We start from the raw sequence: 26,093 nt of genomic DNA, 5'->3' as shown, positions 1-26,093 counted from the left end.
AGCTACACCATCTTTCAACCTCTTTCCAGATTGTTTTTCAGTGTAATCCTGGCAGTTTTTCAGAAAAGTAAAGTGTTCTATATGTGATCAAGTGGCCTTCTCACATATCTGTTTGCTAGAGTTCATTTTTTTTAAACATTATTCTTTTAATTCTAAAGGAATGACCATGTTTCATATTTCAAAATCCCTTTTGTAAATATAACTTGAATATGTCATGTTAGGTGATGACAGTATTTAAAATGACCTGCAGTAATACACTGACTGACTTGAATGCTCAGGAAAAGAGACCTAGCAATGAAACATGATGAAAAAAAAAAAATTCTCTAGGAAAATATATTACAAGTCTAGGAGATAAATGCTTCCCATAAAACAGAAGCCCCCAGGTCATTGCCTTGCTAAGTTATAGTGTGGCAATGAGTTCTTTGAGCTATGACCAGGCCATGTTTTTTAAAGCGTGGCCCTCTCCCTTCCCTTGGGGAGGTGAATCTCTTCTTTTTCTCTCTTTCTAATTTACCTTCTAAATAAACTATATTTTCTAATCTAAAAAACACACACACATACACACACACACACACACACACACACACACACACACACACACACACACCAGAAGCCCCACAACATTTCAACTACATAAATATCATTTTATAGTAAAAAGTTGTTTTATGCTAAAAAATAAATATATTAAGAGTGTAACAATTACTGTGCTTAAAACTTCAAAATCTAATTTTTGCATTTTATGTGTCATATTTTGTCCTTGTTTCCTCTTCCTCTCCCCTTCTCTGCAAAATACACCCCCTTCCCCAAGTCTAGTTAGGAGAGAGATGTATAAGAAACATAAGATGATGTTTTTCTGCCTATTCTATTTCAAGATATACTGAAAGAGAATTACAGGAGCCTCACTGAGTCTCCCTTATTAAGAGTGATTCCTGTCTTTGTTTACTCTAAGAGTAAGATCTTTTCATTTCCAGAAAACATCCCCTAGGAGAGAACTATGGTTCTAGCCAAGTTAACTTAAGTTTGGTTTTCTTTCTTAGAAGCAGTATTATAAAATTTATCATGTACTTATAATTTATATTGTTACTTCCAAAAGCACTGGAGGCAAGACACTTAAATTATTTTGCATCAAAGTACAGCCATAACATAAAACCTACTTACTTCTCAAGTTACCAAAAACAAAGATACTTTAATTTTTCTGTATTTACTCATCTACTGAGAGACTAATCGTTTGCTAATGAGATACCAACCTGGGAGGGAGTCTAACTGAAGAAATTTGAAATTACCTTTAAAGATTGTCTCTTAGTCACATAATTCTCAGACTGAAGCAATTTCTCATAGTCTTCAAAAATCTAATAAAAAGAAAATAAATATTAGAGAGTAATCAGCAGTGCATTCTCGGAACAAGGTTCGCTTTCTCTCTTCTTCTGGAGACAGTTGCCAGCCTCCAGCCCAGTGCAACCTAGTCATGTGCTCTGTACCTCTTTGTGCTTAGCCTTAGGCTGATCAGCACTCTTCAGAGGTAGAGTTCACCCTTTTACTATTCTCCTTGAAATGTGAAGATGCTGGAGGACAGGGAGATCAAGAGATGGAAGAGGTATGCTTCTCTATTTTACCTGAGTTCTGCAAATTAGAAATGAAGTAGAAAAATGGAGTAATTTTGAGTCCTCCCAATAAATCATTTTGAATAAAACATCTATTAAAAGCTGCAAGAGGCCAGACTCAGCCTGTAATCCCAGCACTTTGGGAGGCCAGGGCGAGTGGATTGCCTGAGCTTGTGGGTTCAAGACCCACCAGGGCAACTTAGCAAGATCTCGTCTCTACAATAAATCAAAAATTAGCCGGGCGTGGTAGCATGTGCCTGCAGTTCCGGCTACTTGGAAGGCTGAGACGAAAGGATTGCCAGAGCCCGGCAGGTCGAGGCTACGGTGGCCAGGAGCATGCCACTGCACTCCAGTCTGGGCAACAAAGTGAGACTCCAACTCAAAAAAAAAAAAAAGTTGCAAGATAACTCATTTTATGCCATTTTAAAGAAATCTTGCTAGTAGGTATAGGTCCACAAACAATTTGAGAAAAGATTAAATACACTTAGAACTTCACTTGGCAAGGCCAGGTGTAGTGGCTCACAACTGTAATCCCAGCACTTTGGGAGGCCAAGGTAGGAGGACTGCTTGAGCCTAGGAATTCAAGATAAGCCTAGAAAACATAGGGAGGCCTCATCTCTACAAAAAAATCCAAAAATTAGCTGGGCATAGTGGTGTATACCTGTAGTCCCAGTTACTCAGGAGGCTGAAGCAGAAGGATTACTTGAGCCCAGGAAGACTGTGGTAAGTCATGATTATGCCACAGCATTCCAACCTGGGTAACAGAGTGAGACCCCACTCAAAAAAAAAAAAAAAAAAGAATCAGACTGTCAAATTAATCACACAAGAACAGGTAAGGAATGAGGTGACCTCTGCTGCATAATGGCCATGCTAATCCCACTGGCCTCTCTGGAGCATGTCCATTCCTGCCAGAGGTTATACCTGGGCTTCTCCTGTTCACTACCAGGTCACCTATCATGATCTGGGCCCTTCGATTTCACACAGAGTGTCTGAGCTGGGGAAGTTCAGCATTCACCTCCCACCATGTGTAAGTGCACAGCACAGAGACCACTAAAGTGGGAGGAGCCAGCACAGCCTGAGGGAAGGCAAGAGAGCTCAGGAACTAGAGGGTGGAGAACAGTATCACCCTCAGAAAGCCAAGGGCCAGGGGTGCGACACATGTGTAAGGGGCCACGCAGACGGTAATTAGCAATAGAGGATCCAGAAAGTGAAAAGTAAAATTAAAAATATGAAGCTCACATTGAAATCACTACTAATTATACTCTTTTATATAAATGACTTATTTATTCTGTCCTGAAACACAAGGATAATTTTTTTGGACCATTAAATTTATCAGACAAACCTTATAATAAATTTTAATTGTAACTATAAAATGTAAACATGGACAAGGTGTGATTGGCTCCCCAAACTGCCAGTTTCATTATTTTAGAGTCTTATAGCATGTGCCTCAGTTTCATGGTTTAATGCTAGGAAAATACATAACTAAAGAAGTATGAGGAGATTGAGGGGGCCTGAGTTCTAAGAGCTAGTATTCAGGCCAAAGCAATAGGCTCGGCGTCTGTGAAACCAGCAAATTACACAAGATGTGGCACACAAATACAAAAAGAAAATTAGTTAGCCGGGCTCGGTGGCTCAGCCCGTAATCCCGCGCCTTTGGGAGGCTGAGGTGAGTGGATTGCCTGAGCCCATGGGTTCGAGACCCGCCTGGGCAGCGAGACCTCATCTCTACAATAAATCAAAAAATCAGCCGGGCGTGGTAGCGCATGCCTGTAATTCCGGCTACTTGGAAGGCTGAGGCGGAAGGATCACCAGAGCCCAGCAGGTCGAGGCTGGGGTGGCCAGTAGTGGCCACTGCACTCCAGTCTGGGCAACAGAGTGAGACTCCAACTCAAAATAAAATAAAATAAAATTAGTTAAGTAAGGAGCCAAACAGAATGAGTTTATTAGTCACTCAAAATGTCATGTATTATTACTGGATGTAAAGCATTTATCTCACTCATTCTATAGGAAAGATGAGCAGTTAGTTGATACTACAGATTTTGTCATATGCTATCTTAGCCTTCATTTATTTTCATTTATTACAAATGTAACCTCTAATTAATCTTTCCTTGATAGTCCATCTAGCATATATGTTTACTGAACAATCCAACTATATAGCAGTTCATTTCCTAAGTTCAAAAATAGATTATTTCCTTCTAGTCTTGAAGTTTGGGGACACCTCTGGCAATAAAATGATTCACCCTACAGTAAAATGATGATGACCAGAGGCTGGGAAGGGCAGTGGGGAGGGGGAATGGTCCCAGCACAAAGAAGTGATAACTGTTTGAGGTGACAGAAATCCTAATTACCCTGATTTGATGATGATACATTATATCAAATAATGTGTATGTATCAAAATATCAGATGTGCCCTAGAAATACGTACAATCATTATTCTCCATTTAAAAAATTAACAGCTGGGCACGGCAGCTCATGCCTATAATCTCAGCACTTTCGGAGGAGGAGACGAGAGGATTGCCTGAGCCCACGGGTTAGAGACCAGCCTGGGCAACATGGTGAGATCTCTCTCTACAGTAAATCAAAGAATTAGCTGGGCATGGTGGTGTATGCCTGTTCCAGCTATTAGGATGGCTGAAGCAGAAGGATTGCCTGAGTCCAGCAGGTTGATGGCCGTGCATGGCCATGCACTCTGGTTGCATTCCAGCCTGGGCAACCAGAGTGAGACTTCGACTCAAAATAATAATAATGATAATAATGACAAAAGCAACCAAAAGCTGCACTAGTGACTTCAGCCAAATCTCAAAAGGATGAATTGGAGTCATGGTCAGGGAATGGAGCTGAAAGACATACCTATTTTTGGCATTGCTACTAGAAAGCAGAATGGATTATCAACTGAGGAGAATGACTTATTTTAATAAGGGTGGGGTGCTCTTCCATTTGGAGTTCCCTACTGCCTCTTAAGGGCAACATGGCTACTCTTAACACAAGTTCAAGGCAAGCAGGTGCTGGTCATTTCTTGGAGCATAAGAGCACAACAGGAAGAGATGAAAAAGAAGAAAGTCCTGACTTCCTGCCATCCTCAACTTTCCATAAAGTTTCCTGATGACCTGGTTTCCAGGTAAACAGATAATCAAGGGTATGGTTATGGATGATTAATAGGGCAACTGCTCATAGATCTAGGAGGTAAAGAGAAAGAAAAAAAAAGAGAAAGAGGTAAAAATGGTTAAAAACTGATTTCTACTTACAGTGTCATAATTTTGTTCTAAGAAGTCTGCTACCAACACTTTATGTCTGGTTAGTAAATCCTAGAAAAAGAACAGCCAAGTGAAACAAAATTATTATAGCTAATAAATTATACAAATATGTCTAAGGTTTTATGAACACACAAAAATTGCAGAAGAACATTTTCATTTACACCACAAAATAATCCACATTTCTACCTTAGTTTCAAATGTGAAATACATTTGTTTCATATTACAAAAGAAAAAAAAAAAGCTAGTCTTAAACTTAATATTTTAAATTCATATCATCGTTAGATTTATGATAGAAAACTTGAATTGGCGATCAAATGGAACTTAAGAGATGAGTTTATAGCATATTTTTTCAAGCCATAAACTCTACATTGTGATTATAATATGATCAATATTCAAATAAAGTTTATGGTGATCTTTTTCCAAATGCCATTAATTTTTTTAAAAAAGAACTCTGTACCCATCAAAAGTAGACTGAAGGCCAGGCTCGATGGCTCAGACTGTAATCCCGCACTTTGGGAGGCTGAGGTGAGTGGACTGCCTGAGCCCGCGGGTTCAAGACCCGCCTGGGCAACTTGGTGAGACCTCATCTCTACAATAAATCAAAAAATTAGCCGGGCGTGATAGCGCATGCCTGTAGTTCCAGCTACTTGGAAGGCTGAGGAAGAAGGATCGCTGGAGCCCAGCAGGTTGAGGCTGCGGTGGCCGGGAGCGGCCACTGCACTCCAGTCTATGTGATAGAGTGAGACTCCAACTCAAAAAAAAAAAAAAAAAAGTAGACTGAATAAAGAATATGTGGTACATATACAAGATGAAATACTACACAGTCATAAAGAAGAACAAAGTCATGTCCTTTGCAGCAATATGGATGCAGCTGGAGACCTTCATTCTAAGTGAACTATCACAGAAACAAAAAATTACCACTTGTTCTCACTCATATGCGGGCCCTAAACATTGGGCACCTGAGCAGAAAGGCAAGAACAACAGATGCTGGGCATTGATGAAGGAGGGAGGAAGGGGGCATAAGGGACACACAGCCACCATTGGGTACCACATCCACTACCAGAGGGAGAGAGGGCTCTCTAGAAGCCCAGACCCTCACCTGCACGCAATTTACTTATATAGCAAATCCGCACATGCGCCCTACAACTCTAAAATTTGAATTTAAATTTTAAAAATCTCTGAAAGACCTAAAACTATGACTCACAAGTTAATTTAACAGATGTTTCAAGGATTTTAACCTTTTGTTTTTTCTTAACCACTTTAAAATGAAGGCACCTTAGATAGTGGGAAACACAGGAATGACATTTAGCAGTCAGTATCTTCCTGCTCTAGGGTTAATGTACGAGCTACTAAGTAGCACAATGTATCCTTTCAAAGTTGAAGACAAGTAGCCCTATCTTACTGCAGATATAAACTTGCAGAAAATTGAACAAAAGCATGAAGGAACATTTGACTGTCTTCAACTCATGCCTAAATTGTATCCTTAATTCACCTTGTGGAAAGAAAACAAGCCTTACTTAATCCCTTTTGTATACTTAGAGGCCAAATACCCTAGCAAGACGCCATGCAGAATTTAATTAAACACATAAGAATTTTAAGTACTTTAATACATATTTAATTAAAATTGTCCTAAAAGCATATAGAAGATAATCTCACAGGGAAAAGGCAAGCAGCAACAATGGTAAAATCTACTTATTTCTCCTTTAATTTTGTGCACTACCATCATTTTCAAGTTGAAAAACAATAAAACTGACTTATAATTTCCTATTACTTTTCATCACACAACTTGACTAGGCCTATCAATGGAAACACAGTGCTTTCCTGCCCCTTACCCTCCGCTCACCCCCCCTCTCCCGGGAAGCAGAGCACCAGTACTATTCTGGAACTGGAGTTTTAAAATGGGGGTGCCATCCTCTGCCTTTCTAGGTCATGATTCAAACTAGTTGCTGCATCAGGAGACCTCTGGGAGAAGAAGGTGTTTCCATAGTATCCTTTGAAGGCCCCAATATTTTCCTTTCCTTTTCCCTCTTCCTTCCTTCCTTCCTTCTTTCCTTCCTTCCTTCCTTCCTCCCTCCCTCCCACCCTTCCCTCTCCCCTTCCTTCCTCCCTCCTTCCCTCTCTCGCTCCTTCCCTCCCTCTCTCTCTCTGACTGTCTCTCTGGCTGTCTCTCTGACTGTCCACGGGCTGCAGCAGACACTGGGGATTGCTGCACCCACAGGAATTCTCCACCTGCTACCACAGTCATCAGCTTTGAAAGTGGGGCTAGGGCTCCAGTCCCTGTACACACACCCACAGGGGCAATAAAAAGACCAATACTGCCTGGAAAGACTGCACCGCATGTTAGTGTTATCCTAAAGAAAAAGAAATCAGGAGAGAGTTCTGCTAGAACCAGAAATTTCAAATTCCAGAGGAAAAAAGAAACTCAAAATAACTTAAAAATCCAATAAAAGGAAAATAGAATATGGTAGGGTAGAATTCCTCCAGTGTATATACGATAGATGCACACTCTCTCTCATACACATCCACCCGCATATTTACACTTAGTGTGCATGTAAGATATATACACAGAAACACCCTCAAACGTAGGTAGATAATAAATGTGTGCACAAAACAGGAAGAATGATATCACACAGACATACACATATGCTTACATACAGTAATACACAGATAAAAATTGCTGCACTGTTATAGATATATAAGTGAATGGGGGGAAAAAACTGCAAAAAATATCTAGGATCCTATCCAAGAAAGAAAACACAGAAAATTGCAGAGAAGACTCAAGTTCAAATTTTAAAGAATTAAAATTTAAAAATATTATTTGAAATAGGATACTCTTTCATCCACCGTTTAATAATTCCATTTTGACAGGGTTTCATTTGGCAAAGTATAAATATCATGCTAAAAAAATCTGCTATTGATTTTTTTTGTGAATTCTGCTTGGGATAAACTCGGGGTAGAGTGACTCACGAGCCAGTGACAGTTGCCATTTAGAGGGCTGACTATGCACTATGGAGTGTACTGAGCACTTTACAGATGTTGTTTCTAATCTTCACAACAACTTTGCAAAGAAGGGATTATTTTCTTCATTTCACAGATGAGGAAAATAAAACCCCAAAGTAAACTAAATTGTTCAAGGACACAGAGCTCATCAGGTGGCAGAGAGAGATGAAATTCAAACCACTTCTATTATGGAGATTTCTACTGAGGGATGAAAAAACGATTGTGGTTGTAAGGACTCTTTTTTGGGATAGGACTACTGGTAGACAAAAACAAAATGTTTTTGTTAAAATATTTATGATTACACTGGGCAAAAGTCACCTTAGAGATCAAAGCAAAAAAAGATGAGTCTAAGAGGTTAAAAAGAAACAAGAGCCAGACCCAAAATAAAAATTAATCAATCAACCAAACAAATAAAACTCTTTGGAACTAGCTACTTAAAAAAATAAAATAAAATAAGGCTGGGCACAGTGGCTCATGCCTACAATCCCAGCACTTTAGAAGGCCGAGGCGGGAGGATTGCTTGAACTCAGGATTCAAGACCAACTTGAGCAACTTAGTCTCTACAAAAAAATTTTTTTTAATTAACTGAGCAATGTGGTGCATGCTTGTCGTCCCAGCTACTTGGAAGGCTGAGGTGGAAGTACTGCCTGAGCCCAGGAGGTTGAGGCTGTGGTGAGCCGTGATCTTACCACTGCACTCCAGCCTGAACGACAGAGTGAGACCCTGACTCAAAAAAATATATAACTATATATGACTTATGGTCATTGTTACATTATATTAACCATAAGCATTTTGGTGAAATAGAGAATATTCATGCTTCAATATTGGCAACATACTAAAAAACGTTTCATGGTTATTTAGATTTTCAAGGAACTGACCTAAGTACAACTGAAAATCAGCTGAAATACAAATCTAAACATCATAATTTATTTTTGTGATTCAATATTGTTGAAAATTAAATTAGGCTGAATATATGATCGAAAGAAACTATTATCAAATACATTTTATTCTATTAAACATTGGGAAATCTTTGGGGAAATGTTCAGAAATACATACTCATTAAGTATTTGCTTTTCTCCTCCATTAGAGCTTTTTCTATGTTTGCAATTATTTGAAGTCGTACTTATGGTTTGTTTTTTTTTTTAAAGGAGCTAACTTGTTTCCATGACAGCACAGAGCCATCTGACAGAAGAGGGAAAAAATGGAACTTAAGTATCTATTATTAGAAAACACTTCCTTAGTAGTTTAGGCACAGATATTTTGCTAGAAAGAAATGGAATCATCTTTTGTGTTTAATGTCATTCTTCACGTTTGGTGCAGCTGAGGCCTATCTCACCACGTGCTGCAGATTACCCTTTTGGGGCTCCTCTGTAGCCACTGGACACTTTTTGTCTTGCCAAGGAAGACTGCATGCCTCCCGGGGTTTCACAACACCCAGAGCACAGAGCCCTGCCACTGGCTTCAGTCCCCCTCTCCACCCAGCAGTCACCTTTCCTTGGAGTTCCTCTCCAAGCCTCTCCTGCCTCCTGCTTGGTCCTTCCCTCGTTCTGCTGTTCTCTGGATTTCCGTTTCCTTACTCCACACCTCTTCATACTCCTCCTCTAATCCCCCTTCTCCCCTTCTCTTTCTTTCCCTGGCCCTTTTCTGTCTACCCAGACCTACACTATGGGCCCTTCATCTCCTCTTTCCTCAGGGAGAACTTGGGGGTCTTCAGGCTGGATGGAGAAATGTGGACACCTGAGCAGGCTGGGATCTCCCTGCCTTCAAATCATCATGTTGAGTGTAGGCTTAGCTGGGGCTTTAGGAAAATGATGGCACACAGCTCCTTTCCTCTACTGGCTTGGGCAGTTCAGCACTGGCCCCAACCCTGCACATCCAGTTTGTGACAGCAAAACTGAACACAGTTCACTGGGCCCACCCTCCTCCCTCACAGGCAGCCATAACAACCAGTGTTGCTGCTTAAGCTGCTGGAATCTGCCCCCAACTCCAAGTCAAGTGGCTTCCAGATATTCCCATCATTCTCAACCAGCATTCTCTCTCACAGGAGTTCTTGTCAATACAATTGTCCTCAGCCCATTATACTTCCAGGGATGTCTTGGTTGTCTTTACAGACTGTGTCGCAGGCTGCTGACTCCTTGAGCAAGTCTCCCTCACTGCCCACATGCAGGCTCCACCTCCACGGGGATCAAGCGATCCCTTCCCCTTTGCCAGGCTTTCTTTAACCCTCTCCTGACCCTCACTCACACTTCCTGAGACCATGTGACATAATATACCTTTCAAGAGATTTATGGCACCTTCTCAGAACAGGCTGCATAAATTCCTAGTCTGCAAATAAGAGGTCATTTTCACACAGCAAACAACTGCGTTCCCTTTTTTCTGGCTCTGGAAAGCTATTTATAAAGAACTATTTCTCTTCCAGGACATAGGCAACTTTCAAATTCTGTCCATAAAGTAATAAGATTAGAGTATCTAGTAATGTTAATACATATTAATATTTATACATAATATATATTAATATTTAGAAATATTAATATAGAAACTACATCAATATTGTTGACATATGTATTTAAGATAATGTGTGAAAAATAAAAAAGTCGTACATGAGTTGCACTTAAGTAAAGATGATTAAAAAAGAAAAAAGGTATATATTTATACCCTGAGGAAAAAAAGAATAAATTTGGAAGTATGTAAATAAAACAATTAAATTGCTAAAATGTTTTTAAAGAAATCAATCCAAATACAAATATACATGTAAATGAGTCTTATCTAGTTTATATTCAACCTGAAAACCTATATTTTTCAATGATGCAGTTATATCATCAGTTTATATTTTTGGAATCCCACTTCTAAAATGGCCTTGAGAGCCAATCTGGTAGACACTGAAGAAAATCAGACTCTGTTTTAGTCATCTTAAAGTTTATTTACCTATTTATGTATTGAGTCAGGGTTCCACTCTGGTGCCCAGTCTGGAGTGCAGTGCCACTATCATGGCTCGCTGCAGCTTCAACCTCCTGGACTCAAGTGATCCTCCTGCCTCAGCCTCCTGAGTAGCTGGAACTTCGGGTGTGCACCATCACACCCGACTTATTTTTTTACTTTTTGTAGAGACAAGATCTCACTGTGTTGCCCAGGCTGGTCTCAAACTCCTCGAAATTCAAGCAATCCTCCCACCTTGGCCTCCCAAAGTCCTGGGATTACAGGCACGAGCAACCATGCCCAACCTTAGAAGTTATTTTTATCCCAATTAACATTATTCCAAAAAATAGTTCTAGGGAACTTGATTACCCATTTTTACATTAACTTGAATGTCAAATAGTGTTTTTGTTTCCAAATCTTTTACCTGCCCTTGAAAGAAAAAGATTTCCCATTATCAAAAAATAAACACGTCACAGACATTGACATTAATTTCAAAATGCATTAAATAATGGCAGGATCCCAAGCATAAGTAGTTTTCTAAAATAGAAATACGGAAGATAATATCACTCATGGGAGGTACAAATTCTGGTCTCTGTTTGCAAACTAGTTACATGATTTTCTGATATGTTCTCAAACATCTTTTTTTTTTTTTAAATTATTTATTTATTTTTTATTATGAAGTTGTGGGGTACAGTTTAAGGGTTAGGTATACAATTGCGTTTCATTCAGGCACCCTGTTGATATGGGGTATTTCCCCGTTCCCAGACAGATATTTGCTACTGTTAATCCCATCTCCCCCCCCATGGTTTCCAGTACTGTCAGTCATTTTTGTATAGTATTGCATTGGATGCTTAAGGTCCATTATATGAGTGAGAACATGTGATACTCGGATCTTTGTTTCTGTGAGAGGTCACTCAGTATTATAGACTCTAGTTCCATCCAGGTTGCTGCGAAATTCATGATTTTGTTCTTCAAACATCTTTTTGATGATAAAACACAGAAACAGAAAATAGGGTGATTACCAGAGACTGGGTGGAGGGAAAACAGGGAGTTGTTGTTTAACGGGTATAGAGGTAGCTGGTTGCACAATAATGTGAATATGTGTAACTTATTTCCTATATATTGTCAAAGTAGATAATACATGGTAAAAGTACAGATGATTCAAAAAAACCTACAACATGATTTAGTAGTATTGTGTTTTACTGCATACAAATTTTAAAATTATGTTCAAAATAACGTGATATCCTTCATATTCAAAGATGTGATTCTCCATCTTCCCTCAGTACTTAGGTCCTTTCCCTGGAAATAATCACTGTTGCTGTTTTTCATATATCTTTACAGAGGTATGCAGGCCACCTGTACCCTACATGGAAGCTTATACCCTTTGTTTTTTAACAAAATTAACAACACTCTATATAGAGAGTACATGTCCCTTTAGTCATTTAACTGGATATATTGGAATTCATTTCATACGAGCCTGTAACAAATCTTTTGAGTTGTTTTCCCATAAGGTGACAGACAGGCAGCATAGACTGCATTCTATTCACAGATCGATGCCTCTTATGATCCACATCATACATGGTTAGCTATGCTCAGACCTCAGGAATAAAATTTTTTCCTTTTTTAAAAATGAAATAGCCTCTTCAGAGGCGAATTGACTTTAGCTAAATGACTTAGCCGATTCAGAAAAAAAAAATTACCTTAAAAGTAGCAAAGGCATCTGAAGCAATATCAAATGTTGACAACTCCACATACTTAAAGAAATCTCGGAATTGATTAGAAAAGAGGATGATTTTGGCAAGTGGTTCATGTCGGATACATTCTCTCAGCATAATCCCACAACGTAAGGCAATCTGCGGGGCTTCATATCTAAAACATAAACAAGAGAGAAATAGACAACTCTGTTACCCTATTAACAAAATAATGCTATATGGCATCAAAAGAACCATTTCAATACTACCGTTGATGGAAACCCAGATGCTATTTGTCACAGTTCATTCAAGCACTATTCATTCAATACTCACTGGAGAGCTACTATGTGCCTGGCACTATTCCAGATGCTGGGGACACAAAAGTAAACATGACAAGGTCACTGGCATTACAGTCTTCATATTCTAGTGAGAGTGTGTCTCGGGGGAGGAGGCAGAATAGAAACAATGAAAAGATAACTTTATGTACCGAGAAGTGCTGTGAAAATTGAAGACAATAAAACAGGCCACTTTTAATAGACTTCTCTGTGTGCGAAAGAGTGATTACTTAATTTACTTTACTTTCCATTGATGAGAAAAGGCAAAGCATTCTAGGCAAAAGGAAATAATTGTGTAAGGGCTCCAAGGCCAGAACCAGCTTGGTGAGTCAGAGAAGAAATAAGGTCAGCATGATTGGAGTGCAGGGGAAGAGAAGTGAGTGGTGTAAACAGGAGAGAGGAGAGAACAACAGAGGCCAGATCCCACACAAGCTGGCGAGCAGCTTGGTTTTATTTTAAGGGAGATGGGAAGCCTTTGGAGAGATTAAAGCAAAAAATTAACACAACCTCTCTCACACTTTAAAAAGGCCACTCTGGTTACTTGTGGAGAATGTACTATAAAATGTAAATGTAAATGTAAAATGTAAAACTGGGAGAGGCTAGTAGGAGGAGCAGAAATCCAGGAAAGTGACAGGGGGCCTTCACCTGGAGTGGCAGTAGCAGAACGGAGGACTGTAGGCAGACACTAGATCCTGTCTGGAGGAAGAGTCACCAGGGCTCACTGACGACTTAGTTGGGATAGGGTGGGGAAATACATTTGGAAATCAAGAATTCAAGAATAAGTCCTATGTTTTTGGCTTGAATAACTGAGTGGATAGTGGTGCCATTTACTAAGATCAATAAACAAAAGGAGGAATGAATTAGTGACGAAATTAAGAGGCTGTTGTTGACCATGTTAACTTTGAGATAGCTGATAGCTAAGTAGAAATGTCTCCTTGGCAGTAGAATATGCCCATCTAAAGTTCAGGGGAAAGATAGGGGAGAATGATATGTGGTTTGCATCCAAGAGTTGATCAATACACAGATGTAGATTGACTGACTCACTGAAATCAATAAGCGGACTTATGGCTCATAGCAAAAACCACAGCAGAAAAATACAACATCTACGTTGGGAAATAATTCAGGACTGGCATACTAGATCAGTTCCATTTCTAATTTAACAACAATCTCTCACTGTCAAATTCAACATCTAAATAAATCTAGGTCTGAGATACAATCCAGTGTGTCATAAGAATTCAAGAAAATGAACACTTAGCCCAAGTAGGACAAGCCCTGTGTTGAAATGATACAGTTGGCAATTGTGTGGTAAATATAGGGAAAATAGAACAAAGAAAGATATAGCTGTAAAACACTGGGAAGTGAGTACAGGAAAAGACAAAAACAAAAATCTGACCAAATTTTTAAAGAGATATCAATGATCATGTCAATTGAATACAATACTATTTTTGGTACTAGTACAAAGTCCATTGAAAAAAACTTTAAACATCTCAATTCTTGAAAAAGGGCTTTCCTATAATGTTCTTTGATAATAGGAGTAAAATCACATCCACAAAGGACTTATATCATCTTTCAAATTTACCATGAAGTCTGCAAATTAGAAAAATCCCAATAAAAATTCATACAACATTTGAATAGATGAGAAGAATCAAATATTTGAAAACCAAAACTGAATCACTCTTACATAAACTTTAAGATATTTTATTACTCACCAACTACTAGCAACAATATTTTGCTAAACAATAAAGAATAATGGCCAGGCATAGTAGCTCATGCTTGTAATCCCAACACTTTGGGAGGCCAAGGCAGGAAGATTACTTGAGCCCAGGAGTTTGAGACCAGCCTAGGCAACATAGTGAGACCTTGTCTCTACAAAAAAAAAGTTAGCTGGACATGGTGGTGCACACCTGTATTCCTAGCTCAGGAGGCTGAGGCAGAAGGATAATCTGAGTCGAGGAGGTCGAGCCTAAAGTAAGCTGTCATCTCGCCACTGCACTTCAGCCTGGGCAGACTGAGTGAGAACCCAACTCAAAATAATAATGATAATAATATACTATTCTTTATATGAGATTATAGAATTTGCAAGAAATACAGATTCAAGAATAAAACATCTTTCCCACAATTTAGCAAACAGGCTACTTAAAATATCAAATTTACAAATATAGTAGAGGAAATAAGATACCAGGGAGGTATAACTCTTATCCTATTTATGCTAAGTGATATTCATAAGTATTATTTGAGTATTCCCTGAAAAACTCACAGTAACACTGAATGCTAATATATTCAGATAGGCATAATTTTTGTAGAAAATAACAAATGCCAATTAATAGTACTAACAACTTCTCTTATCAGAAAAATTTAAAAATCAGCCAACTGACATACAAGGAAGAGTTATACAGTGAGATACTATAAAAGAGACTGTAAAGAGGGGTTTATTTCCTGAAATGTAAAGGAGAAAAACACTGTCATTTATTGACAGAGTATACAATGGAATATAAAATAAAGGTTGTTGGTCCAGAGAAAGATGCTAAAAGACAGACAACTAAAATGCAGACTAGTTAATGAGATATCTGTGGACTTTCACAATTTGGCCCTAATCCTAATTTTTCTGATTCATTTCCCATCACATTCTTCAATTCCCTGGAGTAGGCCATTCCCTCTACTGGAATGCCCTTCTTATATTGCTACCACGAGGGCTCCTGTCCTCTTTCAAGGTTTAGTTCAAGTGCCACCTCCTCCTTGAAGTCTTTCCTAATCACCCACCATTCAGGATTAATCTCTTCATCCTTCACGCTCTTAAACATCTGGTCTGTAATTTCACTTCAGTACTTTTTTCATTCTGTATTATGATTTCACACTGCAGAAAATTCTTACAAATCTGTTTTATATTACAAACAATTTAATTGTTGAGGATGTGTTTTACTCATCCTGTTCCCTTCTCCTCTCCTCCCCTACTCCCATCTCCATTTGGTATCTATGTCTTGCTACTTTCTCCCATCTCCATCCCAATCTCTGGAATGCCTAGCATCATGTTTTTCACAAAGAAGGCATATAATAAATTTAATGAACCTCAAACTCTGACTAAATTTCTTAATACTAGAAGACTCTAATGGGAGTCAAACTCTGGCTTATACAAAATATGTATGATCTCTAGCTAACACTTTCTCATTTCTTACTTTAATTTCTAAACTACAATTATCTATTAAAAAGTTCATATCCAACTTCTGGGCATAATTAGCTCTCTCTTTCCTTTGGTCAAGTTTACTGAAAACCTTCTGTGATGCACTGACAATTTATTTTTGAGAACAAAGAGAACATTTTAAAAAATACTTCTCTGGGTCAGCATATTTGTCATTTCAAGCCAGTAGTTTGACATTTGTCACTCTGAGATGGCAACTTCTTACAGTTAGAAATACATTGGGATAAGCAGGGCATCCTTATTTTCCTCAGTACCCTTTAAGGGATCTCTAATTCACATGTATCATTTCCATATGACTACCCTCTAGAATACTGACTTTCAATAGGTTATTACTTTCTTTCTTTTTTTTTTTTTTTTTGAGTTGGAGTCTCACTCTATGGCCCAGGCTGGAGTGCAGTGGCATGTTCACGGTTACCACAGCCTCGACCTGCTGGGCTCAGGCCATCCTTCCACCTCAGCCTTCCAAGTAGCTGGAACCAGAGGCACACGCCACCACACCTGGCTAATTTATTTTTATCATAGCAATGAGGTCTCACCAAGTTGTCCAGGCTGGTCTTGAACCCATGGGTTCAGGCAATCTTCTCACCTCTGCCTCCCAAAGTACTGGGATTATAGGCATGAGCCACCAAGCCCAGCCAGGTTATTGCTTTCTATAAAAATAAGTGCTCCATAAGTCACATTTATTTAAAGTTTCAACTTCCACTAACATTAATATTCTTAGGTATGGTAAATAACTTTCCTTCAGCCACCCCCACTACAGGTATTAGAATACTTGAAATACAATTCATACCAGCAGAATAAATGTTTAATTCTTTTCTTTTAACTATCAGTTTAGAGGGTAATAAGATGTTGTCCTAGGAACTTCTATTGGTGTCCAATCAGTATCTTTCTCACCTAATCTATTCTACTTATGGATAAGCTTCCTGCCAGAAAGGATTATGACTAATCATTCTGTGTTCTCCGCAATGGCTAACCTATGGCAGGTCCCCAGTAAATGCTTATCTGATGAATGCTTAATCACTACTTTATTGAATTGAATCATTCTTCCTTCCTGACTTGAAGTTTGCATCATATAGTCTGGAAAATAATGAACTGTGTCAGTAGGGAGAAGGCACAACACTATATATGCATGTTCATTCAAATGATGACAGCCTAATAAAAGATCCCTTTCAAATTTAATGAAAGTCAAAATATAAGAGCAATTGTCTGAGCTAGCAGTGAGTTACAGTAACAATTACACAGAAAATGGCTAAACAAAGATCTTATGCAAAAATATCTCAATTTAGGAGCAAAGATTGTGTTATATAAGGGGGAAATGACTTTTGGAAACAACGTCAGGTAATACTTGGAAAACTTTTATAAAACACCATTCAATAAACAATTGGCCTCTTCAATATGGCCAAGGTTTGCTTCTAATCTAGAAACATTTATTTACTTTAAAAATACTGAGTTAACTCTGTCCACTGAAAAGGCCTAGGAGTAGTAACAATCAATGTTAATGAGCCAGCCTAGTATCCAGACTCACTCCTCTTTAAAAAGAACTAATGTCCTTGGTAGAAATTCTAGATCTGTGTCAGGAAATGTATAAGCTGGGTCTGGTGTATCTTTTTGCACCAGAAAGTAAGGAAGTTCTTAAAACTATTTTGAGATGTCAAAAAATATCACTTAGAGGGGGCCATAGATACATAGATGGTCAGTTGAGCATTAAAAAGAAAACTGTATACAACTAAATAAGACATAGAGAAAACATTAAATCCATTACTTCATTAGACACTTCAGGGGTGAGTGAGTGTGCGTATGTGTGTGTGTGTGTGTGTGTGTGTGTGTGTAAATAACTCATTGGACACCAATGGAAGTTCACAGGACAACATCTTATTACTCTCTAAACCAGTAATTAAAAGAAAAGAATTAAGCATTTATTTTTCTTCTCTGGTATGAACCGTATTTCCAAGTATTCTAATAACTGTAGTGATGGTGGGTGAAGGAAAGTTATTCTCAATAAAACCACTTCTAACCAATAAATACAAAATGAAAGACAGAATTCAAAAATTCCCTTTTTGTCACCCCTAGTGAAATGACTGAATCAAGCAATGTTCACCAATGGATGGTAAACAATTAAGTGTAAGGTTGATGGGAAGCTTTATGTGGATTAGACTGTCACTATCTGAACCCACTGCTCAATCTTAGCATTATAAAAAGTGTAGCTCCTGATGTGATGAAATATGAACTACATGGCACCACCAACAAAATAACTGCCAAAATAAAACTGAATTTGAATCCAAACAAGTCTTTAAGTAGAATCTCCAGTCTAGAAATGTAGGGGTAATGGAACAAGTTAAATGATACCATGAGAAATCAATCTGAACTCCAGAATGGGGAACATTCTGCAGAAAAACGGACTCAGTTTTTCAATGTCAACGACATAAAATGCATATGTGCGAGTAAGGGGTACTGTCTAAATGAAAAGAGACTTACAATTCTTTGACAATAGAAATTACAACCAAATACAGTAAGTGGACCTTATTAGGTTCCTTATTTGACCAAACCAACTATGAAAAGATTTTTTTTTGGCAATCAATGAAATATGAGAAGGACTGGGCATTAGTTATTAAATAATTATTCTTAATTTTAAATACAATAATAGCATTGTGGTTATATAAAAATTATTTTTTATTTTTGAAATGCTTATTGACAAGTTTAGGAATTTTCTTTAATAAATTCCACTCAAAACAGGAAGTTATCCCTCTTTGCTGACGATATGATCCTATACCTCAAAAATCCAAGAGAATCTGTCAAAAACCTGCTTGTACTGATAAAGGACTTTGGCAAAAGTATCAGGGTACAAAATAAATGTGTAAAAGACAGTCGCATTCTAATATACCAACAACAAGCAGGTAGAGAGCCAAATAAAAAGCACAATTCCATTCACAATAGCCACACACACACAAAAAGAAATATCTTGGCATCTTCCTAACCAGAGAAATGAAAGACCTTTACAATGAAAACAACAAAACACTGCTCAAAGAAATCCAAGAAAACACAAACAAATGGAAAAATATTCCATGCTCATGGATAGGAAGAATCAACATTGTTAAGATGTCCATCCCACCAAAGACAATCTATAGATTCAACGCAATACCCATTAAGTTACCAACATCATTCTTCTCAGACCTAGAAATGACAATACAGAAATTCTATGGAAACATAAAGGACCACGAATAGCCAAAACAATCCTTAGCAAAAGAAACAAAACAGTAAGTATCACACTTCCAGACTTCAAACTTTACTATAAGGCTACAGTAATCAGTTGGGCTTGGTGGCTCAGTCTGTAATCCCGTGCTTTGGGAGGCTGAGGTGAGTGGATTGCCTGAGCCCGCAGGTTTGAGACCCGCCTGGGCAACTTGGCGAGACCTCATCTCTACAATAAATCAAAATGAGCCAGGCATAGAGCACACGCCTGTAGTTCCAGCTACTTGGAAGGCTGAGGCAGAAGGATCGCCAGAGCCCAGCAGGTCGAGGCTGCGGTGACCATGAGCATGCCTCTGCACTCCAACCTGGGCAACAAGAATGAGACTCCAACTCAAAAAAAAAAAAATTTTGTAATAAATTTTAAAAAATGTGCTAATAGGGATAATTTATGATTTTAACATCAGCCTTTTGGGACATATTACACTGGCCACAATTCTTTATGGATCACTGAAAGAAATTCTGTGATCTTATTCTCAAGTTCTCTCAGTACCCTAGAATGCCATTTGCCAGAACCAGGAGACAAATTCATTTAGAGAAAGTCCTCATTTATAATCTTTTCATAAAACTTGGGTTCCATATCCTTTAAACCATGTTTTGTATCACATATCCAGATAATTCTTCTTAATAAACAAGTATCAATTTCTTTCTGTCTTCCATGCTTTATGGTTAGACTTAGGTTCAATGTTTCTATCATACCCCTAAATAAAATTACTGTTTGGTATATAATTGTACCAGTCAACTTATATCCTAAGTTTTCAAGCAACTTCATAAGAGGTAGTTCAGTAAAAATTCTGATCCTTAAGGAAGAGCTAAATATCTAGTATTCCATGCTAAATGAGAAAACAGCTAAAAGTGATTATGGTGCAACTGTTCCAGTTAGGATTTCTTATTGTCTACCCTGCTCTCCAGAGCATCAACAATTCCCTCTCCTTCCCATCTGAATAGTCCTCAACTTTTCTTACGGATATACTAATGGTAAAGAACATGGAATTTAGAGTCAGATCTGGTTATAACCTTGAGCATTATTTTTATTCTCTCTGAGTTCAGTTTCCTCATCTATAAAATGGTAGGAATAATGTTAGTCTTCATAGTATTTGGAAAGAATTAAATAATATAAGTAAAGGCACTGAACTGGCACATAGCAAGCACTCAGTTAATGGTCTCTACACAAGGGGATGTGAAGGAATGGGTTAAAAGTTTGAGATTAAAAAACAGAAAAAGAAGAATCATTGTAATAAAAAATAAAAACCAGAGGAATAGCTCTAAATTGCTGATAATAGTTTCTTCAGGAGAGATTATAAGATGCACTCACTTTTAATATTTATTTATTTCATTTTGAGTTGGAGTCTTGCTATGTTGCCCACGCTAGAGTGGGGTAGCACCATCAAGGCTCACCACAGCCTCGACCTCCTGGGTTCAGGTGATCCTTCTGCCTCAGGCTCCCAAGTAGCTGAGAGTACAGTCATGTGCCTCCATGCCTGGACAGTCATTTTATTTTATTTCTTTTAGAGAAGAGTTCTCACTATATCGTCCAGTCTGGTCTCGAACTCCTGGTCTCAAGCAATCCTCCCACCTCAGCCTCCCACAGTACTGACATTACAGGTGTGAGTCACCAGGCCCAGCCACACTCCCTTTTTATAGTATACATTTCTAAAATGTTAGAATATTTTAATAATAAACATGTATCACTTTTGAGTCAAAAAAAAATGAAAATGTTTAAAAATATATATTCTCTTCATTTCCAGTATCACCGCAAAAGTTCTGCCCTTATTATCTATTCCTTGGACTCTTCCAAGCTGGAATCTCAGCCTCCCACCCTCCAAGCCATTTTTCATTCTGCCACTAGAACTCATCAGGTCTAGTCCCTGTGTGACTTCATGTTGCCTATGGGATGACATTCAAACTCCTTGGCAAGGCATGGAAGACTGTTCATAACCTGGTCTCAGCCTTTCCAGGTTCATACCTTATCTCTCCCTCTGACTCACACAGAGCTCTAGCCACACTAGAATTCTTGTCACTCTCCAAACACATACGTTCTTGTAAATATCTTCACCTTCCTGTGGACTGAAATGGTAATGGACAAGGTAATCTCAGAAAGCACATGCTGAAGATGACAGAACCCCCTTATGACCTAGAGCCTCTGCCCTGCATTATATACTTGTCTTGTGGTGGAGCCACTACATTTTTGGGTCTATTTGTCATAGAAGCTCAGCACACCTGACTAACATATAATACTAGTATGTTTCCCTTTCCAGAACAAAAAGACACAATTCTTCAGTAGAAACATTCTTTCGTACCAAAACCCAAAGTCATCATAGCACACTACTTTGCTTACCAATGAATAATAACTACAATAATAATCATCTACATGTGGCTATTAATAAGATGAAAAATTGTGATAAAGCATATTGGGAGGATAAGGGGAAGGAAAGGAAGTAATGATAGCAGTAAAACAACTAAATTATCATCTAGTTTATCTTGTCAAAATTATTATTTAAACTGGTAAATGAGACCGGGTACGGTGGCTCAGCCTGTAATCTCAGCACTTTGGGAGGCCGAGGCAAGAGGATTGCCCGAGCTCAGGGGTTCGAGACCAGCCTGGGTAACTTGGTGAGACCTCGTCTCAACAATAAACCACAAAAACTAGCCAGGCCTGGTGGCATGCGTCTGTAGTTTCAGCTACTTGGAAGGCTGAGGTGGAAGGATTGCACGAACCCAGCAGGTCAAGGCTGCGGTGGCCATGAGCATGCCACTGCACTCCAGCCTGGGCAACAAGAATGAGATTCCAACTCAATAAAAACAAAACAAAACAAAAAAACTGGTAAAGAAGCAAATGCATCGTGAAAAAATAATGAACAAATAAACAAATGAACAAATAAAAAAGGTGAAAGTGGTTGCCTTTGGGCAACAGAACTGAAAAAAAAGTGGAGAAGGAAACAGCGAAGAGCTGCTGCTTGCTGATGTACCTGATTTTTAAACGATATGTTACATATTATCTTGATATAATTAAATGTTTAAATATGTACAAGATAGAAACTGGACACAGGTGAGATGGCCTAGACATGAAATACCAGAATTGAAAACAGAAATATAATAAAATAAAAAGAGTCATGATGGTTTGAGATGGTAGAATAGAAAGATACTGAAGGGGAGAGAAGCTAGTCGGTCATCCCCAAGCCTTGCTACAACCAAAACCTCTGTCTCTATGGTTCAGAGTAGCTTCAAAATGTTCAAAAAACAATGTAAATGAGAATACACAAAAATAATAATCCAGGATTCTATGCATATTACCTAGGCAGATGCTGGCTACTGGAAAATTCTTATATATGAGTTCTCAGAGTGTGTGTGTGTGTGTGTGTGTGTGTGTGTGTGTGTGTGTGTGTGTGTGTTTGTGTGTGTGTCTATGTAGTGAAGGATTCAGTCTTATACAAGTAGGAAAAGGGTAACTGAGCAGCTAGGAATAGGGCAGATTAGGAAGCAAAAGCAATGCTGAAATGGGAGAGTCAGAGACAGCAGAAAAGAGAGGCAGCAGAAGGAAACATAACATTTAGAAACATTAAGGTACAAATAAAGGATTTTGCTGTAGCCTAAGAGATCAGAGAGGACTAAGATTTGGAGGATTGACCTCAAGCACAGCAAATAACGTCACTGCAATTCCAAAAGAAAACCAATCATATTTCAAATGAGGCTAATGCTGTGTTCACCAAACTATTTTAAACTTAGACATACTTGAAAGCCATGGACCTACCCTTTGAGGAGCATAAACAGGATATGAGGATGGGCACTGATGTACTCCACAGTGGGACTCCGAGTGCCTATCTGCCTTCTCAGGATGTTGTTAAAAATCTGGGTCACGTCTTTTTTTCCCTGTTAAAGAAACAAACAACAATTAAACTATACACTTCAAATGGATGAACTATATGGTATGGGAAATACATCCATATATATATGTATGTATATGTATATACATATATACACATATACATATATATATATACATGCACACACATAAACAGAAATAGAATCATCCTTGATAATATACAGACGTCATTAACTTACTCTTTGTATATATCTGTAACAGGTCATTCTTTGAAACTCAGAGTCTATAAAATGAATGCAATTCCTTTCTACAGGATCTGCTCAGTGGGAAATTTGACTAACTGGAAGCCCAGTTTGCCAAGCAGTAAACACAAGGGCATACATAGTAGGATATAAAATTGGACTATAAAATTCAGTATTATAATAGAACTGAATTTGTTCGTTACTTGTTTTTTTTAACCATTTATTTAGTGTTATTCAAGCAAAAATATGATTAATATTTTTAAACCTTCACAAATAAGGAGGGAAAATAGGTGAAGAAAACAAAGTTAAGATTTTAGTAAAATGTAGGCTAGATTCCAATTCCTTTTTCTTAGATCTGTTTCCTGGTAGTTTTTTTCCCTTCACTTTATCACTTTATTCGCTCTTCTTTCACCTTGGTGCCTTAACTAAAAAAAAAAAAAAAGAAAGAAAGAAAGAAAAAAAACTTGAGTCTTCAACTGAGAGGATATATCTGACTTAGGTGATCATCAGAAATCATATTGAATTACAAATGGAATTGGAAATTGAAGCCACAATGAGATATTAACATACACATATCAGAATGGCTAAAATTAAAAAGATTAACAATGAAATGCTGCCAAGAATGAAGAAAATCCACACTCATACATTGTGGTGGAAATGTAAAAGAGTATAGCCAATCAGAAAAACACCTTAGTAGTTTCTTCAACAACTAAACATGCTACTGATCATAATAGCAGTTGTACTCTTCGCATTTACCACAGAGAAATGAAAACTTTTATGCTCACACAAAGACTGGCCATAAATATCCATAATAGCCAAAAGGTGAAAGAAACCCAAAAATCCTTCAACAGGTGAATGATTAAACAAATCAACTGTGGTAGCTCCATACCAAAAACTGCTACTCAGCAATAAAAAGAAACTGTTGATATACACAACAACTTAAATGAATCTTCAGGAATTACGCTGAATGGAAAAGCCAGTTCTAAAAGATTACATACTATGTGGTTCCATTTATATGAGCACTCTTGAAATAACAAAATTATAGAAATGGGGAACAGATTAGTGGCTGCCAGAAGTCAGGGATGGGGGATGGTGCTGGGAGTGGGAGGGTTGGGTGTGTCTGTAAAAGGGTAGCAGGAAAGATCTTTGTGGCAATAGAAATTTTTTATATTTTAATTTTATCAACATCAATATCGAGGTTGTGTTATGGTCATATAGTTTTGTAAGCTATTACCATTGGGGAAATGAGATAATAAAGAGAAGGGTGGAAATAAGGAAAGAAGAAAGAAAGAAAATACTCTATTGATGTCCTAGGATCCCACTTTTGGAAATCTAACTTGAGAATCTTTTTGGAAATCACTTATTATTTCTTACAACTGAATACCCATCAACAACTATTTCAAAATAAAAAGGTTAATATTTTTAAAAGATTTTTTTTTCATCCAGCAATTTTTTTTAGACACAAACATGAATTTATTACAAATAAATTTTGCCTAATTCATTTGGTTTGGGGTAAAGATTGTTAAAATGGGATATAAGAAGTGTTAGGTCACATTCCCAGTGGGTCTTCCAGAATGTTAGATCAGGCCCCCTGGGGGTGTGTGGGTGTCTGGTGTGTGATCAAATGCTGCATGAAAGATGCAAAGAATCGCATAGAAGTTAGATCAGAAAATACAGCTTATGTAGAAAGTGAGAGAGAAAGAAAGAGAATTCACCTCTCTAAGGTAGGAGAGGGGGCCAGAGCTTAGGAAACATAGTGATAGCCACAACTCAAAGAGCACATGACCACACCAGAGTCTTGTAAAGCAATGGCCTGCAATTTTTAATGATAAAATACAATGCTTGTTTGTATACACTGTTGATGAGGATATAAACCAATCTAACAATACTCTATTGATGTCCTAGGATCCCACTTTTGGAAATCTAACTTGAGAATCTTTATCATTGCTGTGATAATAGTTAAAAACAATCAGTGTCTAGGACTTGGCATGGATAAGTAAATTATGGCATATTTCTACTATATATATAGTAGAAATAAGAAACTGGACCATAAGAATGTTGGCAATGATTAAATATAAGAAGATGTATCTACAGCTATTCACCTCATTCCATGGAGAGAAATAAAGAGAAGGGTGGAAATAAGGATAGAAGAAAGAAAGAAAGAGAAGAGGGAGGAGAAGAAAGGAAAGAGAGGGAATCAGAGAGGAGAAAAGAAGGATCTGGGGGAGAAGAGACAGAGAAATGAAGAACAGGTACATAAGAACACAAATTATATTTTCCTTTAGGAAAAAACACTAGCAGGGGATGTTAGCTCATGCCTATAATCCCAGGACTTTGGGAGGCAGAGATGAGAAGATTGCCTGAGCCCAGGGGTTTGAGATCAGCCTGGGCAATATGGTGAGACCTCGTCTCTACAACAAATCAAAAAATTAACTGGGCGAGGTGGTGCATGTCTGTGGTTCCAGTTACTTGGAAAGCTGAGGTAAAAGGATTGCCTGAGCCTAGTGGGTTGAGGCTGTGGTGGCCATGATTGTGCCACTGCACTCCAGCCTGGACAACAGAGTGAGACTCCAACTTAAAAAAAGAAAAAAGAAAAAATACTGCCCAAATCCAAATTTTAATAGTAATTAGGAGGTGAATTCTCCATTTAAAAAGAAATTTCAGAATCAGTCTCATTATTTAAAAATACTAAATAATGTTCACAATACATACATTTTATTTATACAGATTTTAAAGACTGTATTTGTGGGGTTGGGCATGGTAGCTCACACCTGTAATCCCAGCACTTAG

The 26,093-nt window shown here is 38.0% G+C and overlaps 1 protein-coding gene across 2 annotated transcripts in view; it reads right to left on the bottom strand.

The window, feature by feature from the left end:
• The window catches only part of CAB39L (calcium binding protein 39 like), a 90,946-nt gene that overhangs the window by 27,436 nt on the left and 37,417 nt on the right, over positions 1–26,093 (bottom strand). For both annotated transcript variants that reach the window (XM_008052034.2, XM_021709542.1), the window contains 4 exons: positions 22,990–23,108; positions 12,471–12,639; positions 4,846–4,905; positions 1,284–1,349 (listed from right to left, as the gene is read on the bottom strand). In XM_008052034.2, the coding sequence (XP_008050225.1) occupies positions 1,284–1,349; positions 4,846–4,905; positions 12,471–12,639; positions 22,990–23,108 (414 nt within the window). The remainder of the gene's footprint in view (positions 1–1,283; positions 1,350–4,845; positions 4,906–12,470; positions 12,640–22,989; positions 23,109–26,093) is intronic.

This window comes from Carlito syrichta, unplaced genomic scaffold, assembly GCF_000164805.1.
Source record: "Carlito syrichta isolate Samal-C Ts95f unplaced genomic scaffold, Tarsius_syrichta-2.0.1 Scaffold254042, whole genome shotgun sequence".
In the NCBI taxonomy this organism is placed as follows: domain Eukaryota; kingdom Metazoa; phylum Chordata; class Mammalia; order Primates; family Tarsiidae; genus Carlito; species Carlito syrichta.
The sequence above is the reverse complement of the archived record's forward strand: the minus strand, read 5'-3'. Positions and strand labels throughout refer to the sequence as shown.